The following is a 27,527-nucleotide window of genomic DNA, read 5'->3' as shown; positions in this document are numbered from 1 at the left end:
TTATTTACTTCACTGACTGTTAAGTTGAGTGTTATAAATCTGGTGACAATACACAAGTCAAAATTACGTCCTTGAGCCAAGCCCCAGTCCACCATATTACTAGCCAATCATGTAACCTCTTGCTATACCACTCCAACCACGGTGTGTTCGATGTTAAAGGTGGCGTGGGGGTAGCCAAGAGGTTAAAGAGTTCGCTACTCACGCCGAAAAGCCAGGTTCAATCCCCCACATGGGTATAACGTGTGAAGCCCATCTGTGGTGCCCCCCGCCGTGAATATCGATGAAAGCGGTGTAAAACGTAACTCACCCATTCATCCATGTTATAGGTGCAATTAAACAGATTAGTTGATTGGTTTGGGTTTTTTACCCAGCTCAGAAAATATTCCAGCTATATGGTGGCGGTTTGTAAATAATCGAATCTGAACCAGACAATCCAGTGGTCAATAGTATGAACATCGGTCTACGCAACTGGGATACAATGACAGTGAGTGAGATTAATTTTACGCCGCACTCAGCAATATTCCAATTATAAGGCGGCGGTCTGTAGACAATCGAATCTGGACCAGACAATTCAGTGATCAAGAGCATGAGCACCGATCTACGTATTTGGGATATGATGACATGTGTCAGTGAAGTTAGGGAGCCTGGTTACCTAATCCCATTAGTCGCCTTTCACAAGCATGGGTTGCTTAAGATAAACTCCTACACGGGTCTTCAGCGGTTCAACAAATTGGGTTGTCAGGGCCGGGAAAGACTCTCAGGCATTGAAGTTTTGCAAGAAACTACAATGTTTATAAAGTGGCATTTCCCAAAACGATCGTAGGGCTAACGTGATCATAAAGTGATCCCATACGACTGACTTACGACTGTCGTAACGCTATGATGGCTTAATGAAATGGGCCTGTGCAAACAGCCACGCACACACACGCACGTACGTACAAAAAAGTCGTCATACGATTTCAGTAGTCTTCGATCAACTGCATGGCTTCGTTTCGTCATGAGTCTTATCCGAATCATGACGTTTACAGTCGCCATCAGTGAAATGTCTCCTATTGTATGTTGTGCACGAGACGTTCATGCTGTTAAGAAAGTCTTCGCATTTAGCAATATTCCATCAACATCACCGCATGGCACACACACATGAAATGGGGGCGAGCCAATACACTCTATCTACATTCCGCCATATCGCTTGTTTGTTCCCTGTTTACCTTACACGCCATGCAATCATTTTAAAAAAAACTACAAGGAAAACAACTCTGTATAGTGGGTAAAATAGGACAACACCACTGTACTAGCCAACACTGGTATTCACAAATGTTTATGCAATCATTGCATTTCTTTGTTTGTGGACGGTAGGGCAACCTAAAATTGAATTTAAAAGCGAAGGCCCAGGTTCGATTCCCCACATGGGTACAGTGTGGCAAGTTTATTTCTGGTGTCCCATCCTTTTCACCGTGTTTGCTAAAAGTGGCGGAAACCCAAACTCACTCACTCACTCTCAACGTCAAACCCACCACCGCCATTCACTCCAGCACAGCACAGAAATGCTGTGAAAGTGTGTAAGATAATTAGATACAAAATACACTGGTGAATTGATGATATCAGAACCGAACGGTGATTTTCACAAGTTCCTGAAATTCTATGTATTCTATATATTCGTAATATCTACATGAGGGATAGACCTTGCTTTGACAGCGTCAAGACCACTCGCTGAAGGAAGAAGGAAGTCAAATAACTACTGACACAGAAAACCGGTTACGGTTTCCATGTTTTCATTTTACCAGGTTTTCAGTTTGAATTTGAACGTTATTAACCTTTAGCCTGCTGAATTAATTTCAGCATAAGGCGCTAATAAGAGGGTGGGTGAGTTCAAACACTCAGTGCGTCACTAAAGAAGGGACAACTGAAAAAGTATTCAGCTCATTAATAATACATACAAAAATAAACATTATTATCAAAAAATATCCAGATAATTTCAAACGTACAGATATTAATTACAAGACAAACATAAATAGAGTAAATTTTCCTGAATTTACCTGAATTACTCGATTGGTAGCCGGATGCGTTTTATACTAGGAACCGTATAAATTGTCCAATTATCGCAAACCGATTTCAATATTCTTACTACTGATATTTCATAAGTATCTGACTTTAATTTCGTATATTTGTATCGGCAAATATCCGCGCGACGACAAATTAAAAAATAATTCTGAAAAAAAAAAATCGAAAACGTTCGTCGTAAACAAATAATGTTTTCGATGTCATGACAGGTCTTACTGAAATGGCACTATTACGTTTATTTAAACGTGTCATGTAATGAAAATAGCAGAATAAATACATGATTCATAAGCATTCATGAGTGCAAATATCAAGTGTTATGGTTCATTAATTTTTGCACAAACCCACAAAAAGACGGTGTTAAATCGTGTTACGCATACGAAAAAACAAACATGGCGCGCTTCGTCGAACTCCTACATAAAATATAGCTTTTTTTGGTCAGAAGAAAGATTACAGAACTCTTCTGTGTACGACCTGGTGAAAGAGGGAGAATTTCTCATTCTACAAGTGTTCCATGTATCATTTTCCCTTTAGTATGACGAAAGACGGACGAAAATTAAGATCGTGAAATCTAACTTGTTTTCTAGTAAGTGCAAAGGTCACCGGATGTGATGTCACAGACGGGGATTGCTTGATGAAATTCATTCGCTATTGAATATGAACAGAAAAGTTGGAGATATTTCGCCTGAATGTAGCACAAATAACTGTTTAAAGCGATTAATCAGAGCTCATAGAATTTTCTTGGTGTATTTTTGACTATATAATTCGCACATAGCCGAACCAGTTTGACCTTGTATGCTCCCGTGACCCGGAAACAGTAGTCGATCAACACTGCAGATGCAAGTTTTTCAGTATCTTTTATTTGAATTTTTGTTCATATTAGGCACGTTACTTTATTGTCCACTGAATATAAAGATAGCAAAGATATAATTGTGATGCATGTTGATCCCAGCTTATTGTTTTTTTCACATGGTCCAACACAGAAACGTGTACAAAGATCATTCTCAACAACAGGTGCTCGGATATGGGCGTGGCATTTGTGTTTCAAAATAACATTCATGCTTTACTTTTTATGACGATGTAGTGTAGTAAGAACTGCAGTATACATGTTTTATAAACAAAAATATATTTTCAGTTATAGTTTCACATGAAATCGGAGATGATTTGATAAAAATTGCGTTCATATTACATGATTGGGAAAATTATATGTCTCACTTTAGAACAAGTTGAATTACATTCATAATTTTATGCAATGAATTAACGTTCTTGATGAATGATTACGATAGATTTGTCAATGCTTTATGTTTCATAACTGGTTACAACTTTAAATCTTTTCATATACTTTAATATGTTAAATGATATTAATAATATGGCAATTATTTTTCTCTCTCAAATAGACAAAGGCAAAGATACTTAAAATCTGTCAATGCATTTGCAACGTGTAAATAACCAAATTTTAATTAATGTCTTTCAGTAATGTGGAAAGCTGACAGTTTTGCACAATTTTTTATTACAACTACATGTATGCCATAAAATATATGGATAGATGTTACAAATTATTTTGTGTATTTTATTTCTTCATAATATCGTGCCAAAATGTATATCAAATACAAATGGGTGCTGAGTTATTTTTGTTTTCAGCAGTACCACTTTGTTTGCTGAATTATTTTGAATCGCACATGACAAATAATGTCATTTATGTTGTTGAAGTAACAGTACATGTAAATTTATCGGAAAATGTTATCATTTGATAAAAAAGAAACCATATACATGTAAGAAGTTATATTGTCTCTGGTGAAAGTAAACATGCTTCATATTCTGTAAATATATATTATTCTACCTTATTGTCTTTTCCTGGGTTTAGGAGCAATGTCACAATATGAAATGGGTCTAATGAACTTTCAAGGATTGTTTCTGTTTGCTGAAGTGTCTGATGGTGATATACTCCAATTATTTAGTGTTCAATAGCCTAAACCATCATGAAACAAGAAACATGAAGAACAGTCTTCCTTGAATAACAAAATGCCAAGGACTGAGCAGTCTTCCGTTAAAGATCTGGAAGCATTTGATATATATGTCTTTGCCATATACACATGGCAATGAAAAAAAATCCAAATTGAAATAGCTCCAAACTGGACAACAAAAACCACTCACTGCAGAGCTCAGTATTAGGAAAAAAGAAATTTACTTGCCACCACATGATTACCTTGATGCCAAAGACTAACATAGGTTGCACCTCCTACTCAACACTTAATTATCTGTCACTTGTAGTTTTGATATTCCATATTCAAAACATCACTACGACAAAATTATTCTAGGTCTGGTATGATAATTTCATATTACTTCATGAAATTTCATCACAAGAAAAAATGAGTCTGTCTTTCGATCACTGTCAGTGTAATCACTGCTCCAAGAGTTTGGATCATCAGTCTGTTTCCCAGATGAAGTCTGTTTTAACAGTAAAATATGAACATAGACAGTGTGCAAGTAGGTAAAAAGTATGGCCGTAAACATGAGGTACATTTTGCAGTTCAGATTGCACTAGTGCAATATCTAAAAGCTGTATGGAACCACGGACTGAGCCACATGACATGATTTTTTTTATACAAATATGCACACACGTCAAACAATTTGATCTGAAACATTACCTGCATTATACTAGGTAGAATTAACTCCGAAAGCTCTGCTGTCTGGAGTAACAAAATAATTTCAATTTTGCTCCAAATTCGTGAACAAAAGATGTGATGTTTAGCTGTTTTAATGTCTAAAATAAATACTGATTCACAAAGACGACAGTTGTTTTCTAAGCAGTAATTAATTTTTATGAAATACATTTACTGTACGTTACATTCTCACACTAGCTCTGGTTTCGTTCGTTTCTGCAAAAGGAAAAATGATTTTTTTTCATGAGATCTTCAATCATGAAAATTGTACTTCTTGTAACGATATACACAGAAGAATATTCTGTTATTGTTACGACACACTGACAATTTATATGTCTCCCCGTGTCAGAACATTCTTTGAAAAAAATAGACCGCGAAAATCATCGACTTCGGATTTGCTAAACTAAAGATCAACACATCGACGGCTAACTTCAGGAGAAATACTACAACACAAGCAACAAATGACAACTGCTATTGAACACAACTAATAGTTAATGACTGAGGATGACTGAAAGGTAATTCTGGTGTATAGTATGGATCTTACGGGAATTTGAATCAGTTTAGAAAATGTATCAATGGTCGTTTTCCAACTCGTTCACATTTTACTTCCACGAGTGCCATGCCGTGTACGTGCTTCCGGTTTCATCAAGGGTGGGTACAATTACAAATATTGTGATATTGTTTCATGATCTGCATTATATAGGTATTGGGTCGTTTTCTTTCAATGTATATGTGTTCAGATTCTGCTTATGAACGCATATTTTCAAACATCCTTCGTATCTTGTCACTTAGAAAGACCGCGAGTTTGGCCACGCCCTTTCGGGTCACCAACGGCAGTCAACTTTGTGAATGTTGGAAGTTTATCAAACAAAATCAAAATAAAATCGCTAAATCTGGTAATTTCTGTGCAGAGGCAATAACATTTACCTATTCACACCGTGTAATTAATTCCAGATAAAATAATTGGATATGTCAAAAGGATGGCACATTTTCTTCGGCATCACGATACATGTGGAGTTGTTTGTTTACCGCCGTTGCCATGATCGTTTCTGTTCGTCCACTCGATGATATAACATTGAGATTGGTTTTGTTTATATTTATTTGAGCCGAAAGTTACCAATTTTTAGAAAATGGGAAACTTATGAGCTTTCTCTTCGTCAAGGAACAAAAAATATCGACTAAACTATCAAAAAATATTTCATTATGAAGAAAATATTAGACTGGGTACCACACGGCGTGGTGCGCTGGAAGTCAACAATGGCCGTTATTTTCGACTGCGTGCCGAGAAATTCGGCGATCTCATTTTTAATTCGCGGGCGTTTCGTTTTAAGGTATATAAACGTATTGAACATTACATATTTAAAAACGTGAGAATTAGTACATTCCATACATAATTCATATGACACGTAAATCCGACTCGTTGAATAATTATTGCAAGTTTTATTTGGAGATGTCATTATCCTGCACTCCTGTCGAATGGGTTCGACGATAGCATTGAGAGGATTAAGTGAAAATAGAATATTTCCTCAGGAAATTATCATAGGGTATTACAAATGGTCTTGTTATGTAACAATATACATTTAGCTATGTAGGAGTGTGTGATATAACTCCAGGCGTTTCCATTTGCATGATGTCACTGCTCCCGTAAACAAATTTTGTATGCTAACCTTCTCCCACCGGGGGCTCCTTGGACGAAGCAAACTTTATATTGGTAGTACTTATCCCCCATTCTTTAACACTACACTAAGATTACCATAGTGTCTTAGTAAACTTAGTGCTTTCTCAAAAGAAGCCCAGCCCCAGATTTCTTCTTACCGCGCGCTTCAAGTCCGTTAAAGCTACACGAGTTATCTCCCATTGTTGTTATCTTTGAACGTGCATCTAAAATGTTGTTTAGCATTTCTTTGAAAGCTATTACATACATTTCCATGGACAAGGCTCAGTTTATGAAGTTACCATTTACCGCATCTATGTTTGTTATCTGTTGCTATCATGATGTGATAACATGGTGGAAATATGACATGGCGTCATTCGGTATGAAACATTCATAAAATACACAAGGCGTGCGTCATTCGTCAACACTAGTCCCTTTCCGTGACGTTGTCTCGGAATAACACGAGTTGGTCCCGAATGACGTGTGCGTGTGTTATATATTTATTTTATCCTGTTTAAAGGCGCATTCCAGTCATACCACAGTGAAATGTAAGTAACTGGACCTGGACCAGACAATCAAGTGATTGACACAATGAGCAACGATTCAGTCCGTTAACAATGACACATCATCGACCCCCGTTTCATTAAGCCACCTTTTACGACCAAACCAGGTTGCTGAACTTCGATTCTGACCTGGATATCTAATACGTTATCCAGCTTTATCTCAGGACCAGTGAGTGAGTGAGTGAGTGAGTATGGTTTTACACCGCTTCTAGCAGTATTCCAGCAATACGGGCTTCACACGTTGTGATGAGCGGACGTTTTAACCACTTGGCTACAAAACCACCCCTCAGTTCAGGACCAGGGTGTAGACATATTCCCATCTATTCATAAGCTGCAACATATGTCATATCTGGGATTTCACTTTCGTTGAAAAGTACAAATTCTAGTACTTTTTTGGTTGAGTCCCATCCCGGATTCGCCAATCGCCAATCGCCGGCCTAGTCCGTTCAGCCACAGTGACTTCCATAAAAATGACAGTGAGACAACTGGGAGTCTAGACTGCTTACTTTGTGTACCCCTCTGACAGGTGTAAATTGGCACGGCTCATAAGCTATTGAACAACGACAGAGTGGTATTTCCTGCACAAACATAGATTACCTTAAATACTAGCACCCACGTTGGTCTGGCGGGGTTCATTTTTATCTCACTATCAATGATCAGTCTGGGGAAGATTCCAAACTACAAGGTTTCTTGTATCGTGCTGTCCAAGGTACCGTGTGCATAAAATGTTTAGCTATAATATACCTATAGTTGCCAATATGTAGAGAATCTCACCCAAGTCAGTTATATCAACACGAGTTGAAAAAGTAACACATATCCCAGGCTTGCAAGAGGATATTTTTACCTTAATATCAAAGAGTGTTGATATAACTGACACGAGGGTGAGATTCTATTTATCATCCAAAATCATTATTCATTAGTTTTATGAAATGAAATATGTACACCACTGAACACCTCTGCAGTGCAACGATGTCATAGCATTGTGACATTATCAAGTTCATTTACGTCATAGCATTGTGAGGGCATTGTTTCAAAAATCTACTGTCAAAGCGATATCTTCTAGGATATATCGTCTGATCTCACATATTCGATATCTCCTGTTGAACGCAGTTTTGGATGATAAATCAGATAACCCCGGGTCATTTAAAAATCATTTCGTGCGGCTCGCTGACTTGGTTGACACATGTCATCGGTTCCCAGTTGCTCAGATCGATGCTCATGCTGTTGATCACTGGATTGTCTGGTGCAGACTCGATTATTTAGAGACCACTTTCATATGGCTGGAATATTGCGTAAAACTCACCCAGTTTCACTGTCACGAGAGAAGCGTGTTATCACCTCACCCCCTATGGTATTTAGGAGTGTTTTTTTTTAACATTTGGATCGAATGCGTATTATATTAGGCCCTGTGATCTCGTGTTATACGGCAACGAGTACAGGTCTGAAAGGTTCCGAAATCCTGTGCACATGGTGTGTGGCTTGAATGCACATTAGCGTTGAGCTTCGAGAACCTGGGATATATCGAGTGCACTAGGCCTCGACAACCTCAGAGATTTGCTTCCGAGTATATATATTTAAAACGCACAAAAATAACAAAGTAGGAAAAAAAGCGTGCTTTTTGAGCAGCCTTGATGAAAGAACAACGTTGATGATCATATTGGCACGTTGTCGGTCTGCAGTGCTACAGCTACAGTGTTACAGGAAATGTGTCCAGCTGTTCTAATAACAACATGAGTGAGTGTAGTTTTACGCCGCATTTAGCAATATTCCAGCAATATGCCGTCGGGTCACACCAGAAATGGGCTTCACATATTGCACACGTGTTTAACCTCGAGGCTACCCTATACCGCACTTAATAACAACATGAAATGAGACTAGTAGTATTTAATGGTGAGGCCAAATATATGCATTTTGTCTCTTGTGGTGTTAACAAAACTTCAAGTATTTGCAGAGTCAATACTGTAAGACATGACTAGTATGCTGCTTGCCACCTCTGATAATACTCAGTCCATGTCAATGAAGGCTAAGCACCAGAAATTGGGGTTTGGGGGCACCAGAACTGGGCTTCACACATTGTACCCATGTGGGAAACTGAACACGGGTCTTCAGCGTTACTAGCGGACGCTTTAACCACTTGGGTACCCCACTGTCCTAGTTTACAACATAGAGGAGTTTAATGCATATGAGCTATCTCGGGCTTTCGGTATGACGAGTTCCCGATTTAATCAAAATATGACTTTGTAATTACAATGATTATAAAACATTTTCGCACTGTGCTGTCCTGTAGATGCGGTAATCCTACTGGTACAAGAACCCTTTATTAAGTTCATTAACAGTATATGGTGCACATAGCAAATCGTGAGTGACAACAAATGTATTATTTACAGATAGGATGTTTAAGTCCATTCTCTTCCCACAAAGCTTGCTCTTGTCATATCTTCCTATGTAACCTCTGTTCCAATACGACCCTTTCATGGTGGAGGTGTTCTGGATTCGTGATTGGCTGATTTAGCTGTGCAATAGTGACGTCGTTTCAAAAGTGATCATTCGGAAAGCCTCGATAATTTCGTGTGCTCCAGGAAACCTAGAGCATCTTCTCTAGCACGATGCACAACCGTTTCTTCTAGAAAGGGCCCAGTGATGACAAGGAGGACAAACAGACATGTTCGCAATTAAATATCTTGTATGTCGCATCAACAAAAAACATCTTGTCCATCGATTCCTGCACTCTCGATTGCGCTAGTTTCTGCTTTTCAGTTACACATGAAATACAGAATCTATCCTTCGCTCATCGGATTAGGGATCGAAAAAAATGATCGGATTGGATAGAAAAAACAATTCGTGTAGCGAATTTTTTGCTGGGAACCGAAAAATAGTGTTTTGCGAGAATCGAAAAACATGGCTAATTGAGGCTACGTGGGAAGATATGATAGGAGTAAGCTCTGTGGGAAGATAATGGGTTAATCCTTTTGAGAGAAGTTCCGAATTTGATTAAAATGTTCTTATAGTGCCAATGTCGTATTTCACTTCGTCATCTACACGATGTTCTGCCTAGTGTCAAACCAATAACTGTAATGGAGGCGAAAGTGGTATTCGAACCCACTATCTAAAACAAGACTAAGTCAAGATGAGTGGGCACGGGTGTGATATGGCACAGGTATGACTCCTTTACTTTTACGTCGAGGTCTTTTTACATAGGTTGTATTATGGACACACATGCACAAGCCATTTACAGAACTAAACCTGTTTAACCACCGTCGTTTAACACAGACTTGGTCAGAATATGACTGGCTGCTTTCCTGTGAATGTCGATATAGGTTATCGATATTGCGTTTGTGGATCAGTTGCCACGTCATATTATGTACTAGATTAACCTCTTCTGACACTAGAAATAGCGGTGCAAATAAAGATGATTAGTATTCCAAGTAAGCGTGAATTGGCAACAGTTTCCGCCTTTCATACTTCCAGGAAAACAGTCTGTTTGAATATTCTTCACAGCATTTACAGAATCTCTTCCCTAGGACATCGCAGAAGTGCGAGCCGGAACCTGTGCCTCTTGCGCATGTCGGAAATCTCGAGTTCCGCTTCCGGTATTCCTCAGAGTACTTATGACGAACATACAGGTCTTTGTTCGTGCGTCTGCTGAAGTAGTTCTTGTAGACTGTTGGTACGTGAACCTCATCACGCTCATATTTCTGGAAGTCTCCCGTTGTGCAGTAATCAGACAGAATATAGTCCTTTTCTTTGTCCACGGATCTCCTAGGAGAACAGTCATCTGGTCGACTTACAACTGATTCCACGTTGGTGTCATCCCGTATCAATCTCTCATATCGCTTTTGTTGTTTGATACCGTATAAGTTCTTCCTGTCAAACAAGCGGTCGTTTGATTCCGCCACTAGCAAGCTCTTCTCTTTTCCTAGCTCCGGCATAGTCCAGTATTTGGTCTTCTCTATCTACATTCCGCCATATCGCTTGTTTGTTCCCTGTTTACCTTACACGCCATGCAATCATTTAAAAAAAACTACAAGGAAAACAACTCTGTATAGTGGGTAAAATAGGACAACACCACTGTACTAGCCAACACTGGTATTCACAAATGTTTATGCAATCATTGCATTTCTTTGTTTGTGGACGGTAGGGCAACCTAAAATTGAATTTAAAAGCGAAGGCCCAGGTTCGATTCCCCACATGGGTACAGTGTGGCAAGTTTATTTCCCGTATCAATCTCTCATATCGCTTTTGTTGTTTGATACCGTATAAGTTCTTCCTGTCAAACAAGCGGTCGTTTGATTCCGCCACTAGCAAGCTCTTCTCTTTTCCTAGCTCCGGCATAGTCCAGTATTTGGTCTTCTCTATCTACATTCCGCCATATCGCTTGTTTGTTCCCTGTTTACCTTACACGCCATGCAATCATTTAAAAAAAAACTACAAGGAAAACAACTCTGTATAGTGGGTAAAATAGGACAACACCACTGTACTAGCCAACACTGGTATTCACAAATGTTTATGCAATCATTGCATTTCTTTGTTTGTGGACGGTAGGGCAACCTAAAATTGAATTTAAAAGCGAAGGCCCAGGTTCGATTCCCCACATGGGTACAGTGTGGCAAGTTTATTTCTGGTGTCCCATCCTTTTCACCGTGTTTGCTAAAAGTGGCGGAAACCCAAACTCACTCACTCACTCTCAACGTCAAACCCACCACCGCCATTCACTCCAGCACAGCACAGAAATGCTGTGAAAGTGTGTAAGATAATTAGATACAAAATACACTGGTGAATTGATGATATCAGAACCGAACGGTGATTTTCACAAGTTCCTGAAATTCTATGTATTCTATATATTCGTAATATCTACATGAGGGATAGACCTTGCTTTGACAGCGTCAAGACCACTCGCTGAAGGAAGAAGGAAGTCAAATAACTACTGACACAGAAAACCGGTTACGGTTTCCATGTTTTCATTTTACCAGGTTTTCAGTTTGAATTTGAACGTTATTAAGTGAAAATAGAATATTTCCTCAGGAAATTATCATAGGGTATTACAAATGGTCTTGTTATGTAACAATATACATTTAGCTATGTAGGAGTGTGTGATATAACTCCAGGCGTTTCCATTTGCATGATGTCACTGCTCCCGTAAACAAATTTTGTATGCTAACCTTCTCCCACCGGGGGCTCCTTGGACGAAGCAAACTTTATATTGGTAGTACTTATCCCCCATTCTTTAACACTACACTAAGATTACCATAGTGTCTTAGTAAACTTAGTGCTTTCTCAAAAGAAGCCCAGCCCCAGATTTCTTCTTACCGCGCGCTTCAAGTCCGTTAAAGCTACACGAGTTATCTCCCATTGTTGTTATCTTTGAACGTGCATCTAAAATGTTGTTTAGCATTTCTTTGAAAGCTATTACATACATTTCCATGGACAAGGCTCAGTTTATGAAGTTACCACTTACCGCATCTATGTTTGTTATCTGTTGCTATCATGATGTGATAACATGGTGGAAAATATGACATGGCGTCATTCGGTATGAAACATTCATAAAATACACAAGGCGTGCGTCATTCGTCAACACTAGTCCCTTTCCGTGTTGTCTCGGAATAACACGAGTTGGTCCCGAATGACGTGTGCGTGTGTTATATATTTATTTTATCCTGTTTAAAGGCGCATTCCAGTCATACCACAGTGAAATGTAAGTAACTGGACCTGGACCAGACAATCAAGTGATTGACACAATGAGCAACGATTCAGTCCGTTAACAATGACACATCATCGACCCCCGTTTCATTAAGCCACCTTTTACGACCAAACCAGGTTGCTGAACTTCGATTCTGACCTGGATATCTAATACGTTATCCAGCTTTATCTCAGGACCAGTGAGTGAGTGAGTGAGTGAGTATGGTTTTACACCGCTTGTAGCAGTATTCCAGCAATACGGGCTTCACACGTTGTGATGAGCGGACGTTTTAACCACTTGGCTACAAAATCACCCCTCAGTTCAGGACCAGGGTGTAGACATATTCCCATCTATTCATAAGCTGCAACATATGTCATATTTGGGATTTCACTTTCGTTGTAAAGTACAAATTCTAGTACTTTTTTTAGTTGAGTCCCATCCCGGATTCGCCAATGGCCAATCGCCAGCCTAGTCCGTTCAGCCACAGTGACTTCCATAAAAATGACAGTGAGACAACTGGGAGTCTGGACTGCTTACTTTGTGTACTCCTCTGACAGGTGTAAATTGGCACGGCTCATAAGCTATTGAACAACAACAGAGTGAGGTATTTCCTGCACAAACATAGATTACCTTAAATACTAGCACCCACGTTGGTCTGGCGGGGTTCATTTTTATCTCACTATCAATGATCAGTCTGGGGAAGATTCCAAACTACAAGGTTTCTTGTATCGTGCTGTCCAAGGTACCGTGTGCATAAAATGTTTAGCTATAATATACCTATAGTTGCCAATATGTAGAGAATCTCACCCAAGTCAGTTATATCAACACGAGTTGAAAAAGTAACACATATCCCAGGCTTGCAAGAGGATATTTTTGCCTTAATATCAAAGAGTGTTGATATAACTGACACGAGGGTGAGATTCTATTTATCATCCAAAATCATTATTCATTAGTTTTATGAAATGAAATATGTACACCACTGAACACCTCTGCAGTGCAACGATGTCATAGCATTGTGACATTATCAAGTTCATTTACGTCATAGCATTGTGAGGGCATTGTTTCAAAAATCTACTGTCAAAGCGATATCTTCTAGGATATATCGTCTGATCTCACATATGCGATATCTCCTGTTGAACGCAGTTTTGGATGATAAATCAGATAACCCCGGGTCATTTAAAAATCATTTCGTGCGGCTCGCTGACTTGGTTGACACATGTCATCGGTTCCCAGTTGCTCAGATCGATGCTCATGCTGTTGATCACTGGATTGTCTGGTGCAGACTCGATTATTTAGAGACCACTTTCATATGGCTGGAATATTGCGTAAAACGCACCCAGTTTCACTGTCACGAGAGAAGCGTGTTATCACCTCACCCCCTGTGGTATTTAGGAGTGTTTTTTTTTAAACATTTGGATAGAATGCGTATTATATTAGGCCCTGTGATCTCGTGTTATACGGCAACGAGTACAGGTCTGAAAGGTTCCGAAATCCTGTGCACATGGTGTGTGGCTTGAATGCACATTAGCGTTGAGCTTCGAGAACCTGGGATATATCGAGTGCACTAGGCCTCGACAACCTCAGAGATTTGCTTCCGAGTATATATATTTAAAACGCACAAAAATAACAAAGTAGGAAAAAAAGCGTGCTTTTTGAGCAGCCTTGATGAAAGAACAACGTTGATGATCATATTGGCACGTTGTCGGTCTGCAGTGCTACAGCTACAGTGTTACAGGAAATGTGTCCAGCTGTTCTAATAACAACATGAGTGAGTGTAGTTTTACGCCGCATTTAGCAATATTCCAGCAATATGCCGTCGGGTCACACCAGAAATGGGCTTCACATATTGCACACGTGTTTAACCTCGAGGCTACCCTATACCGCACTTAATAACTACATGAAATGAGACTAGTAGTATTTAATGGTGAGGCCAAATATATGCATTTTGTCTCTTGTGGTGTTAACAAAACTTCAAGTATTTGCAGAGTCAATACTGTAAGACATGACTAGTATGCTGCTTGCCACCTCTGATAATACTCAGTCCATGTCAATGAAGGCTAAGCACCAGAAATTGGGGTTTGGGGGCACCAGAACTGGGCTTCACACATTGTACCCATGTGGGAAACTGAACACGGGTCTTCAGCGTTACTAGCGGACGCTTTAACCACTTGGGTACCCCACTGTCCTAGTTTACAACATAGAGGAGTTTAATGCTTATGAGCTATCTCGGGCTTTCGGTATGACGAGTTCCCGATTTAATCAAAATATGACTTTGTAATTACAATGATTATAAAACATTTTCACACTGTGCTGTCCTGTAGATGCGGTAATCCTACTGGTACAAGAACCCTTTATTAAGTTCATGAACAGTATATGGTGCACATAGCAAATCGTGAGTGACAACAAATGTATTATTTACAGATAGGATGTTTAAGTCCATTCTCTTCCCACAAAGCTTGCTCTTGTCATATCTTCCTATGTAACCTCTGTTCCAATACGACCCTTTCATGGTGGAGGTGTTCTGGATTCGTGATTGGCTGCAGTCAGATTTAGCTGTGCAATAGTGACGTCGTTTCAAAAGTGATCATTCGGAAAGCCTCGATAATTTCGTGTGCTCCAGGAAACCTAGAGCATCTTCTCTAGCACGATGCACAACCGTTTCTTCTAGAAAGGACCCAGTGATGACAAGGAGGACCAACAGACATGTTCGCAATTAAATATCTTGCATGTCGCATCAACAAAAAAACATCTTGTCCATCGATTCCTGCACTCTCGATTGCGCTAGTTTCTGCTTTTCAGTTAAACATGAAATACAGAATCTATCCTTCGCTCATCGGATTAGGGATCGAAAAAAAATGATCGGATTGGATAGAAAAAACAATTCGTGTAGCGAATTTTCTACTGGGAACCGAAAAATAGTGTTTTTTTCGAGAATCGAAAAACATGGCTAATTGAGGCTACGTGGGAAGATGTGCTAGGAGTAAGCTCTGTGGGAAGATAATGGGTTAATCCTTTTGAGAGAAGTTCCGAATTTGATTAAAATGTTCTTATAGTGCCAATATCGTATTTCACTTCGTCATCTAAAAGATGTTCAGCCTATTGTCAAACCAATAATTGTAATGGAGGCGAAAGTGGTATTCGAACCACTATCCAAAACAGGACTAAGTCAAGATGAGTGGGCACGGGTGTGATATGGCACAGGTATGACTCCTTTACTTTTACGTCGAGGTCTTTTGGCTGATAAGCATAGGTTGTATTATGAACACACATGTACAAGCCATTTACAGCACTAAACCTGTTTAACCACCGTCGTTTAACACAGACTTGGTCAGAATATGACTCGCTGCTTTCCTGTGTATGTCGATATAGGTTATCGATATTGCGTTTGTGGATCAGTTGCCACGTCATATTATGTACTAGATTAACCTCGTCTGACACTAGAAATAGCGGTGCAAATAAAGATGATTAGTATTCCAAGTAAGCGTGAATTGGCAACAGTTTCCGCCTTTCATACTTCCAGGAAAACAGTCTGTTTGAATATTCTTCACAGCATTTACAGAATCTCTTCCCTAGGACATCGCAGAAGTGCGAGCAGGAACCTGTGCCTCTTGCGCATGTCGGAAATCTCGAGTTCCGCTTCCGGTATTCCTCAGAGTACTTATGACGAACATACAGGTCTTTGTTCGTGCGTCTGCTGAAGTAGTTCTGGTAGACTGTTGGTACGTGAACCTCATCACGCTCATATTTCTGGAAGTCTCCCGTTGTGCAGTAATCAGACAGAATATAGTCCTTTTCTTTGTCCACGGATCTCCTAGGAGAACAGTCATCTGGTCGACTTACAACTGATTCCACGTTGGTGTCATCCCGTATCAATCTCTCATATCGCTTTTGTTGTTTGATACCGTATAAGTTCTTCCTGTCAAACAAGCGGTCGTTTGATTCCGCCACCAGCAAGCTCTTTCCTAGCTCCGGCATAGTCCAGTATTTGGTCTTCTTCCGGTGTTTAATCTTTCTGGCTCGAGGATCTCCGATAACAGCATATTTTGAGCACACTAGGTCCGGTATTTTGGTGCCAGACAAACTGCTCAACGATTCCATACTTTGATGGAAACTGACGCTCTCAAGATCATCGTTGTTCTCACCAAAACTGATATTATAAATCGGAAGTAATTTTCCAGCTGATGGTGACCTTGACTTCTTCGCACGTTTATGTGTCAGGTCTTTCGGATTCCCCATTGTACTTGGCCTGAAGCATAAGTAGATAAATGGCGTGAATTATGAAAATATCACATTCTCCCCCCGTTTAAGAAAACACGAAAACATGCCCTATCTACCTATGCTAACGGTTCTTCCCACGGCTAACCGCCAAGCCAGTTCAGTCTGATATCTTCGGGGCCGGTGGGGTAACCACCTACCAACTCTCACGCCTTTGGCTTGAGACTCACGGTTTTTAAGCATTTGTCACGCTCTCACGGCAGATATTGATAATCTCACGCTTAAAAAAAATTAACGTAAATTAATCTTCGCCACTTTTTCACTCATTTTTAGCATATCAATTCCACTTTTAGTGTGTTAAAAACAGGTCTCCGCCCTGGACTCGGCCGAGGCCTGCAGCCCCTGGATCCCGTCTTCTCAAACTTTTTTTTCTTTGCGGGGCTGGAAGCTCTGTAACCTATTGATTAAAGCGTTCGTGTCATCCGCCGTGATTTTGCTGGAATATTGCAAAAGACGGCGTAAAACCGAAATCACTCACTCACGTCTCATGGATAAAATGTACAGTCAAAGCCAACAAATCACAGAACCAACTGTGTCCCCAAACTCCTTACCTTTAGAGCCATTACAGTTACTAAATCGTTCCATAACAGAATCCATACTCTCTCAAATCACCCTCCATCTCGAAAAAAAAAACGATCCTCAATCACTGAACAAGCTGTCCTCAAACACAACACAAAACCATCAAGTCATCGATCACATATCACAGAAGCCGTGCACTCCATAAGCCCCCTTGCACTGAATCTGTTCAGTCCGTCGTTACATATCACAGAACCCAAACAGTCGTATCTCAGAGCTACCAAGTCCCCAGTCACCCATCCCAAACACTCTGCACGACACTCGACATATAACATTATCCCTAATCCCAGTATTCGCTACAAGCCGCACTGAAGTGATCTTATCAAGTAACACCGATTCAATGTTTGTGTAGCAACATGTTACAGATTTATCTGTCTCGACGTGGGCAGTTCGAAAGGCTATTACTTACACTATACAAACAAACGAATCAACACCTTGATCACTTGGAGCGTTTAGATAAGTCCCCCCACTCAGGGGCAATGCAGTCTACACGAGAAGTCTGACAATCGTAGAGCTGTACAATCTACACACGAACATTGCATTAACGCTGGGTGTAAATACACATGCTGAGAATATAGAACGGTAGTTCCTCCTGACTGTTTAGAGGTGTGTCGTTGTTTAAAACCTGACTTAAATTCTCGTATATGCCACCTTTCTTTGTTGCTTAACGCCGCAATATTCCAGCTATATGACAGTTGTCTGTAAACAATTGAATCTGAACCAGACAATCCAATGATCAATAGCATGAGCGTTGGGATACGATGGCACTGAGTGAGATTGATTTACGCCGCACTCCGCAATATTCCAGTTATGGTAGCTGTTTGCAAACATTCGAGCCTGGACCTAACAATCCAGTGATCAACAGCATAGTTCTGAGCCAACTGGGCTATGATGACACGTGCCAACCACATCAGCGAGCCTGACAACCCGATCCCGATCCCGTTAGTCGTTTCATACCACCACTTATGGGTGTACATACCTTCTGACGTATCTGACGTATCTGACGTTTTGACCATGATACCCAACAAGCAATGTGCGAAACAGTGCGAATACAGAACCTAAGCAAGAAGGTCAAATACAGTTTAAAACGAATAAGAAAACAAATGTCTGAAATATTTTGTTTATGTTCAAATATTTATACAAGTCTTCATTAACCTGCTAATATGATGACCATAGTTATCAGACTATAATCCTGCATGATCTATAAGTGTATTATACACTCCGCAAATTCACTAGCCAGTCCGGTCCGTCTGGAGCCCGTCTGGATTTTTACTACCCACGGTCTAGCGGGTCAGTCGCTATTTCGCACACAGCGTAACACATGCATTTATTTTTGGAGGCATGGTTTAAAGTTGCGATGATTAACTCAACATTGACGATTAGTTAGAGTATTGTATTTCTTCACTGTGGTGTCATACAAAACCTTGACACTACTCCATGTGTGACACATAACACAGAATTTATGTTGTTTATTGCAAAGATCTTTAATGGACTTGAACCAGTTTTTTATCTAAGAGGAAAATGACTACCCAATCTGGCATCAACGCTAAACAATACGGGGAACTGTCAATGCTTAAACGATTACTGTCAATGCTTAAACGATTACTGTCAATGCTTACTGTCAATGCTTAAACGATTACTGTCGATGCCTGCATATACTACTTGTACATATATGCACACAGCAAACTAACACTATGTACTAACTATACATTTACACGAAGTAATATGTCTGTATATTTGTCTGACTGACATGTTTCATTTGATAGGTAAGCGTCTCACAGACAAGGTTGATAGACGGATCGATGTTCGGGCAAACATTTAAGACACATTAAAGATTCAACCATCTGTACTGGCTTCTTATCGAAAATGCGCATACACACCGTACCCTACCGTACCTTCTTGCCACCACACCACTCCACGCCACGCCACGCCATACCACACCACACCACACCACCTTGACAAACATCACATTACGTACATCACACTCACACCACACCATGCCATGCCATGCCACACCATAAACATCACGCCACAAACATTGCACCACACACATATATCACAGCTTACGGTACCATACTTTACCGAAGCAGCCTCATGCACGCACGCACACACCAAAACACACCACACCACACGCGCACACACACGCGCACACACACACACACAATAAAACATACATATTATTCATAATCAAACATTTCAAACAATCCCACAATTTCAAGTGTACACTTTCTTTTATACTTTCTTGCACTACAACACATTTAAAACATATACATGTTACCTCATATACTTTAGCTACACGTTGTTACTATGTCTTCAACGTCCATATACATTTTACCTCATATACCTTAGCTACACGTTGTTACTATGTCTTCAACGTCCATATACATTTTACCTCATATACCTTAGCTGCACGTTGTTACTATGTCTTCAACGTCCATATACATTTTACCTCATATACCTTAGCTGCACCTTGTTACTATGTCTTCAACGTCCATATACATTTTACCTCATATACCTTAGCTGCACGTTGTTATTATGTCTTCAACGTCCATATACATTTTACCTCATATACCTTAGCTACACGTTGTTACTATGTCTTCAACGTCAATATACATTTTACCTCATATACCTTAGCTGCACGTTGTTACTATGTCTTCAACGTCCATATACATTTTACCTCATATACCTTAGCTGCACGGCGTTACTGTCTTCAACGTCCATATACTTTTTACCTCATATACCTTAGCTGCACATTGTTACTATGTCTTCAACGTCAATATACATTTTACCTCATATACCTTAGCTGCGCGGCGTTACTGTCTTCAACGTCAATATACATTTTACCTCATATACCTTAGCTGCACGGTGTTACTGTCTTCAACGTCAATATACATCTTACCTCGTATACCTTAGCTACACGTTGTTACTGTCTTCAACGTGAATATACATCTTACCTCTTATACCTTAGCTGCACGTTGTTACTATGTCTTCAACGTCAATATACATCTTACCTCGTATACCTTAGCTACACGGCGTTACTGTCTTCAACGTCAATATACATCTTACCTCATATACCTTAGCTGCGCGGCGTTACTGTCTTCAACGTCAATATACATCTTACCTCGTATACCTTAGCTACACGTTGTTACTGTCTTCAACGTGAATATACATCTTACCTCTTATACCTTAGCTGCACGTTGTTACTATGTCTTCAACGTCAATATACATCTTACCTCGTATACCTTAGCTACACGGCGTTACTGTCTTCAACGTCAATATACATCTTACCTCATATACCTTAGCTGCGCGGCGTTACTGTCTTCAACGTGAATATACATTTTACCTCATATACCTTAGCTGCACGTTGTTACTATGTCTTCAACGTCAATATACATTTTACCTCATATACCTTAGCTGCACGGCGTTACTATGTCTTCAACGTCAATATACATTTTACCTCATATACCTTAGCTGCGCGGCGTTACTGTCTTCAACGTCAATATACATTTTACCTCATATACCTTAGCTGCACGTTGTTACTGTCTTCAACGTCAATATACATCTTACCTCGTATACCTTAGCTACACGTTGTTACTGTCTTCAACGTGAATATACATCTTACCTCTTATACCTTAGCTGCACGTTGTTACTATGTCTTCAACGTCAATATACATCTCACCTCGTATACCTTAGCTACACGGCGTTACTGTCTTCAACGTCAATATACATCTTACCTCTTATACCTTAGCTGCACGTTGTTACTATGTCTTCAACGTCAATATACATCTCACCTCGTATACCTTAGCTACACGGCGTTACTGTCTTCAACGTCAATATACATCTTACCTCTTATACCTTAGCTGCACGTTGTTACTATGTCTTCAACGTCAATATACATTTTACCTCGTATACCTTAGCTGCACGTTGTTACTATGTCTTCAACGTCAATATACATCTCACCTCGTATACCTTAGCTGCACGTTGTTACTATGTCTTCAACGTCAATATACATCTCACCTCGTATACCTTAGCTGCACGGCGTTACTGTCTTCAACGTCAATATACATCTCACCTCGTATACCTTAGCTACACGGCGTTACTGTCTTCAACGTCAATATACATCTCACCTCGTATACCTTAGCTGCACGGCGTTACTATGTCTTCAACGTCAATATACATCTTACCTCATATACCTTAGCTACACGGTGTTACTATGTCTTCAACGTCAATATACATCTTACCTCTTATACCTTAGCTGCACGTTGTTACTATGTCTTCAACGTCCATATACATTTTACCTCATATACCTTAGCTGCACGTTGTTACTATGTCTTCAACGTCCATATACATTTACCTCATATACCTTAGCTACACGGTGTTACTATGTCTTCAACGTCAATATACATCTTACCTCATATACCTTAGCTACACGGTGTTACTATGTCTTCAACGTCCATATACATTTACCTCATATACCTTAGCTACACGGTGTTACTATGTCTTCAACGTCCATATACATTTACCTCATATACCTTAGCTACACGGTGTTACTATGTCTTCAACGTCCATATACATTTACCTCATATACCTTAGCTACACGGTGTTACTATGTCTTCAACGTCCATATACATTTACCTCATATACCTTAGCTACACGGTGTTACTATGTCTTCAACGTCCATATACATTTACCTCATATACCTTAGCTACACGGTGTTACTATGTCTTCAACGTCGCCATGTTGAGAAGAGTATGTGCAGGATGTCGACAACGTTGCTCTGATGTTCATCAGACTGGAAAGCGGTGGATCTGTATTACTCTGTAACAAACGTTATAACAGTTTCACAGTCCTTTGTTCTCTGACCAGGTGTGTTGCAGTCCCAAACAATCCTATCACGGACACATCAACACATACTGGACGCTCAACATGGTGTCATTTTACACATCGTCACCATGAATGCTTTGCTATCATCAAACACGCACATTGCTCGTTAAAGTGCCAATTAAAGAAACTGTTAGAGTGCTGCAAGAGGTGTATTTGGAGGTACTGGCTCGAGACCTTTGACTTGTTTTGGGATACGTCGTTGATTGCATTTTGTTTTTATTTGCCGTTTAAAGCCACACTGATCAATGTTTTAGCTACATGGTGGCGGATGCTGGTTATCTAGACATGCCAATCCTATGATTGACACGCTGTCATCCAGTGAAATTCTGAGTGAGGTGTGAGTGAATTTATTTTCACGCCGCATTCAGCGATATACCAGCTATATGTCGGCAGTCTGTAAATAATCGAGTCTGGGCCAGACAATCCAGTGATCAAAAGCATGAGAATGAGTTACTGAAGGCCAATATTCTATCCCGGCCATTCATGGGTAAGTCACAGCCTGAGTCCAACGCATTCATATGACAAATCTAGCACGGATTGAAAACTGGAATCTGTAGACCAGTGAAGATCTGGCTAAAACTTGATCTTCAGCAACCCAACGGATCTGGGGGGTCAGGCTCGCTGAGATGGCTGATGCATGTCAACGTATCGCGATTGCGCGGATCGATACTCATGATTTCAGGCACTAGATTGCCTGGCCCAGACTCGATTATTTGCAGATCTCCACCATATGGTCGGAACATTGCAGAGTGCGGCTGTAAACAGTTCACAAGCATGCAAATAGGATCCTCCTGGTAACCATGCAGTGTTGCACACTAATATCAGTTCCTGGCGCCCACAGGTACCTGATGGGTCTTACAGTAAGGGTGTACCTATTTTCAATCAAATGCTCTCCCACTAAATATCATGCAACGCATGAAAACATACAAGAGAACACTTCATTTCTCCTCAAGGAAGTGGAGGACGGATCACAGTTTCAAAAAATACAATTATGCCTAATGACCGTGTTTTGTTTAAAGAGACCAGTTACGTTATTCAACATATCAATATCACGCAGATAAAATAACTTAAGCAAAGAAGCAATATGGATTGGTAAATTCAAAGAAGTGTGCCCACAAATGAACAAACAACATACTCACAGCGCACGCCCTGTTTTAGTAAGAGTGCTGTATTGTCGAGCACGCCTGGTTTGAAAGGTGATACTCGAAAGAATACGAATACGATATACACTTGGAAGTGAACGTCTGTGTATATTTAGTGCATCGAATTGTATGTATGGTATCTGTAGTAACGCGCCATTTGATCGCGGTGCTGACGCGAGCGATTCGCAATCTGTTCGCTAAATATTCGCATGTACGTCGTGGTACTACAATCCCAATCCTACTCTGACGCAAGCAAGGACAGGATTCGATTCGACACATAGATAGAATGTGTCGGACTTGTCCTTAGCTACTGCGAAACTGCTGTAAAAAGACTGAAAGACTGCTTTCCATTTTGTATCTCATGATCCAGGTGACATTTTGCCCGTGAAGATCAGGGTTAGAACTGACATTCAGTAACCCGTGCTTGTCGCTGGCGGGATGAATTGGTCAGACTTACTGACTTGGCTGACACATAATCATAATCGCGTAGATCCATGCTCATGCTATTGTCTGGTCCAGAGTCACTACTTTACAGACCGCCGTTATACGGTTTGAATGTTGCTGGGTGCGGCGTAAAACTAAGCTCACTCACTCAGGTGACTTTTCGCGGTTTTGTAGACGGATGCTTCGAGTGGAAGGAAGTTGATCTGAACAGTTGTGATATCGGAATAGGAAGACGGACACAAACACAATTTGAAGATATAAAAGCGTGTTATGTTCATGTAGAATATATACTCTCGGTAGCAGCGAATAAATGGTTATCTGACCTTACATGAGCGTTAAAAGTCACAAATAGTGATGAACATTATTTAAAACATAATTCACAATCATTGACGATACCAGTTGTTCGTGAATGTGCATAGCCTGGGAGATTTATTAAATAAAACGTCAGCGAAAAGGAACGGCTAGTCTTCAGTATGCTCAAATTCCATTGGATAAAAAGGCAAAATATTACATGAATGGATCAGTTAAAATCGGTGACCACTCTGGCTAGGAAGACTGACGCTCACGCGTTTACTGCTTACATGATAATGGTCAAAACTAGGTTAATTCTGGATACGAACCCACAACCTCCGTATCCTTCAACAACAAGGGAACACAACTCGTCTCAGATTATAATGATCACGTGCCTTGTATCATTGTCATGATCAGACTATGGCTCGATGTTCACATATAACTGTTTTCTTTAATCAGTTTCAAAACACTGCTTATAACATCTGCCTAGATTTTCGATCCTCTCTTAGCGCTAAGATAGTCGTAAGTTAATGTTAAGGTACGGGAACTGTGACTCTGTTAGCTTTAAGATAGTCGTAAGTTAATGTTAAAGTATGGGAACTGTGACTATCTTAGCGCTAAGAGTGTTTCGAAGAAATATGTGATATACTTACATGTAACGACAATCGACTAACCATTTCCATATTACAATGAACATCAAGATTGTCCGTCTTCAACACGATCGGTTTTCAGAAAAAAACCCCAATAAATCCGTCATACATACACAGTTCCACACAAAGAGCCCTCTCTACCCGTGTCCTTACAGTTGTGTATGCCGGTTGTATGTATATCGATCATAACGCTCCGATTGGTTTTGATCGATTTCAGGAGTTGTTCGACTGCGCTGTAGGTTTGATTTACAACGGTGGCGTGAGAAACAGATTGATCTTGGGTGAATCGAGGACTTTTGACACAGCCAACTGGTAATACATCTTAAGGCCGCGAATGTGAATTGTCACAAAAGAACCGTGACGTCATGACATTGCTCATGACGTCACGTTACCATGAGAAAGTGATATTTTGTCCGAGGGCATCGTATGAAAAATATAAATCCTGAGATGTTCACCCTCTCGGGAATAAATATGTTTTCCGGATTCCAACCCACAACATCTGTTACTAGCACAACTACAGGACTGGTGCGACTATCATCTGCACACAGCGAATTGCGGCCTCATAGAGGACTGGACGTCCGTGTCTTCTACTTTTTAGTACATTGATGGAAACAATACCGAAGTTTAAAACGTGGCTGCTAAAATTTTTAAATTTCCTTTAGAAAAATTACCGACAATTTTCTATTGCTGTTTGCTCACGCCACGAGACCTGTTGGCCAGCCATTTAATTAAAAGAAATCTGTGGGAATAGATATTAAATGTTATAATGTTCCTGATTTTCATATAATATAAATTTGAAAATTTTACATACATTTACTTGCCTTCAGTTGTATAACACCGTCTTAGCAGCCATTGGTACCTGTCTAATATCAATCAAGAACCAATGCATCCAAGCTGCCGGTATTTCTGAAGAATATACTTCCAAAAAGAAGTTAAAGAATTCCCTATTCTTTCGTATTGCTATCTTGAACACGTTAAGACTGGGATTATACTTGGTCTTCAGTAACCTATGCTTGTCGTAAGCGGTCACTAACGGGATCGAGTGGTCAGGCTTACTGACTTGGTTGACTCATGCTGCTTATCACTGGATTGTCTGGTCCAGATCCGATTATTGTCAAACCGCCGTGATAGGCTGGCACATTGCTGAGTGCGGTGTAAAATGTAACTCACTTTTCACACATCAAAGACATGTTGTCAAACTTTCGCGTCATGTGAGCGATGCCATTTTGTAGGTCGAGTTGACCAGACGCCAAAAACATCACGTGGCAATTTCGTTGACTGCGATTGGTTGTTTCTGAACAACAAGAGTTTCACAACACTTCAAACGTCAAACTCGAATTTGACAGTGAAAGTTTGATTGAAAAGATTGGTGAGAATAGAGTCTGAACCTGTTTCTCGACAATTGTTTGACACCTCTGAAATTGGTTTTGGTGGCGAACTGTCGCAATATTCATACTGTCAGACTCGGGTTTGACAATACATGTTGTCCAACTTCAGCTTGCAGTGCGAAAAATACCTTGTTATTGTCTTGAGACATGTCAGACAACAGGAGTTACTTAATTGCCGCTTTGTTGGACAGGTCGCTGTTTCGGATAATAGAACATGTTACAGCATAATGGTCATAAATGCCTTACCGTTATAATGAACAATCTGACAGTCACATGGGTGCGACTAACAAATCCAGTCCCAAAATGGATTCCTCGGTATGCATGCCTAGATGACAATGGAATTGAGGAGTGCCGAGTGAAGTAAGTAAAGTTGTATTGTCGACAGTGCGCCCAATGAGACCTTGGATCTCTCTGGACTTTAGACTCAGTGCCAGAAATGAAAATCTTAATGGATATCAAATAGTTGAAGTTCTCAGTCGTCAAGAAAGAAACGTGATATCTGACCACCCGATAAGCACAAAAATTGAATTTGATTCTTTAAATGCAATGTACATAATCCCCAGACAATATATCTCCACGAGACACGTGTTTATGTCTACCACCTGCGAGCCAGCCATGTCACGGGGGACAGAGGTAGCTGAACAATCAGCTGACACCGGTGTCAAGGCCGTCTGTTATTCATGGCTGAGTTTTTCTCGGAGACATCAGGGTGGGAAGTGTGAGCTCTAGGTATACAACATCGTTGAGAATGGAATTATGATAAGAGCTGGGTATTGTGCTCCTTTTGAGTGGGCGAGTGTTTTTACTTTAGCCCTACTTCAAACAACGTAATGTATAGCGGTTGCGATTATTGAGTCTACGTTTTGATGGTTTAAACTGATTTCATTGAGAAGCGTGCTCCAGGCACATGAAAGACTTGATTAACCGTTCGCAATATAAAGCCGTGGTGTCGATATCCGATACATAGTGAAGCCTGTCATAGACGTTTAATGTGAAACCGACGAGGATAATTTAGGCGAAATTCATGAGAACGCCAAACCAGGAGCACACTGGTCGGTGATAGGCCACATAAGTGGGAATATGGGATTGACAGGTATAACTAGTAGATCTCGGTTCGACCGCGGTACCCACTTGGCCACCATGGTTATACCACAGCGATGAAAGCTCTGACAGTTCACCTGTCGGATAAATGTGAACAAGCCTTCTCGTTTTATATTTCATTTCCCAAATTTCAATATAATGATCATATAGAATGTTTTATA

The 27,527-nt window shown here is 40.2% G+C and overlaps 2 protein-coding genes across 2 annotated transcripts; both read right to left on the bottom strand.

The window, feature by feature from the left end:
• Positions 1-10,351: 10,351 nt before the first annotated feature.
• LOC137260671 (uncharacterized) lies at positions 10,352-11,270 on the bottom strand. The gene is made up of 2 exons (XM_067798267.1): positions 11,127-11,270; positions 10,352-10,891 (listed from the first exon to the last, which is right to left on the bottom strand). Exons 1-2 carry the CDS (start codon positions 11,268-11,270, stop codon positions 10,352-10,354), a joined length of 684 nt encoding a protein of 227 aa, XP_067654368.1.
• Positions 11,271-14,918: 3,648 nt separating this feature from the next.
• Positions 14,919-26,676, bottom strand: LOC137262211 (uncharacterized). Its single transcript, XM_067800007.1, has 3 exons — positions 26,512-26,676; positions 22,158-22,284; positions 14,919-16,861 (listed from the first exon to the last, which is right to left on the bottom strand). Exons 2-3 carry the CDS (start codon positions 22,160-22,162, stop codon positions 16,081-16,083), a joined length of 786 nt encoding a protein of 261 aa, XP_067656108.1. The 5' UTR covers positions 22,163-22,284; positions 26,512-26,676; the 3' UTR covers positions 14,919-16,080.
• Between the last annotated feature and the right edge of the window lie 851 nt (positions 26,677-27,527).

Source organism: Haliotis asinina, chromosome 14 (genome assembly GCF_037392515.1).
Source record: "Haliotis asinina isolate JCU_RB_2024 chromosome 14, JCU_Hal_asi_v2, whole genome shotgun sequence".
Lineage (NCBI taxonomy): Eukaryota > Metazoa > Mollusca > Gastropoda > Lepetellida > Haliotidae > Haliotis > Haliotis asinina.
Note: the sequence above shows the minus strand (reverse complement) of the source record. Positions and strands in the feature narration are given on the sequence as shown.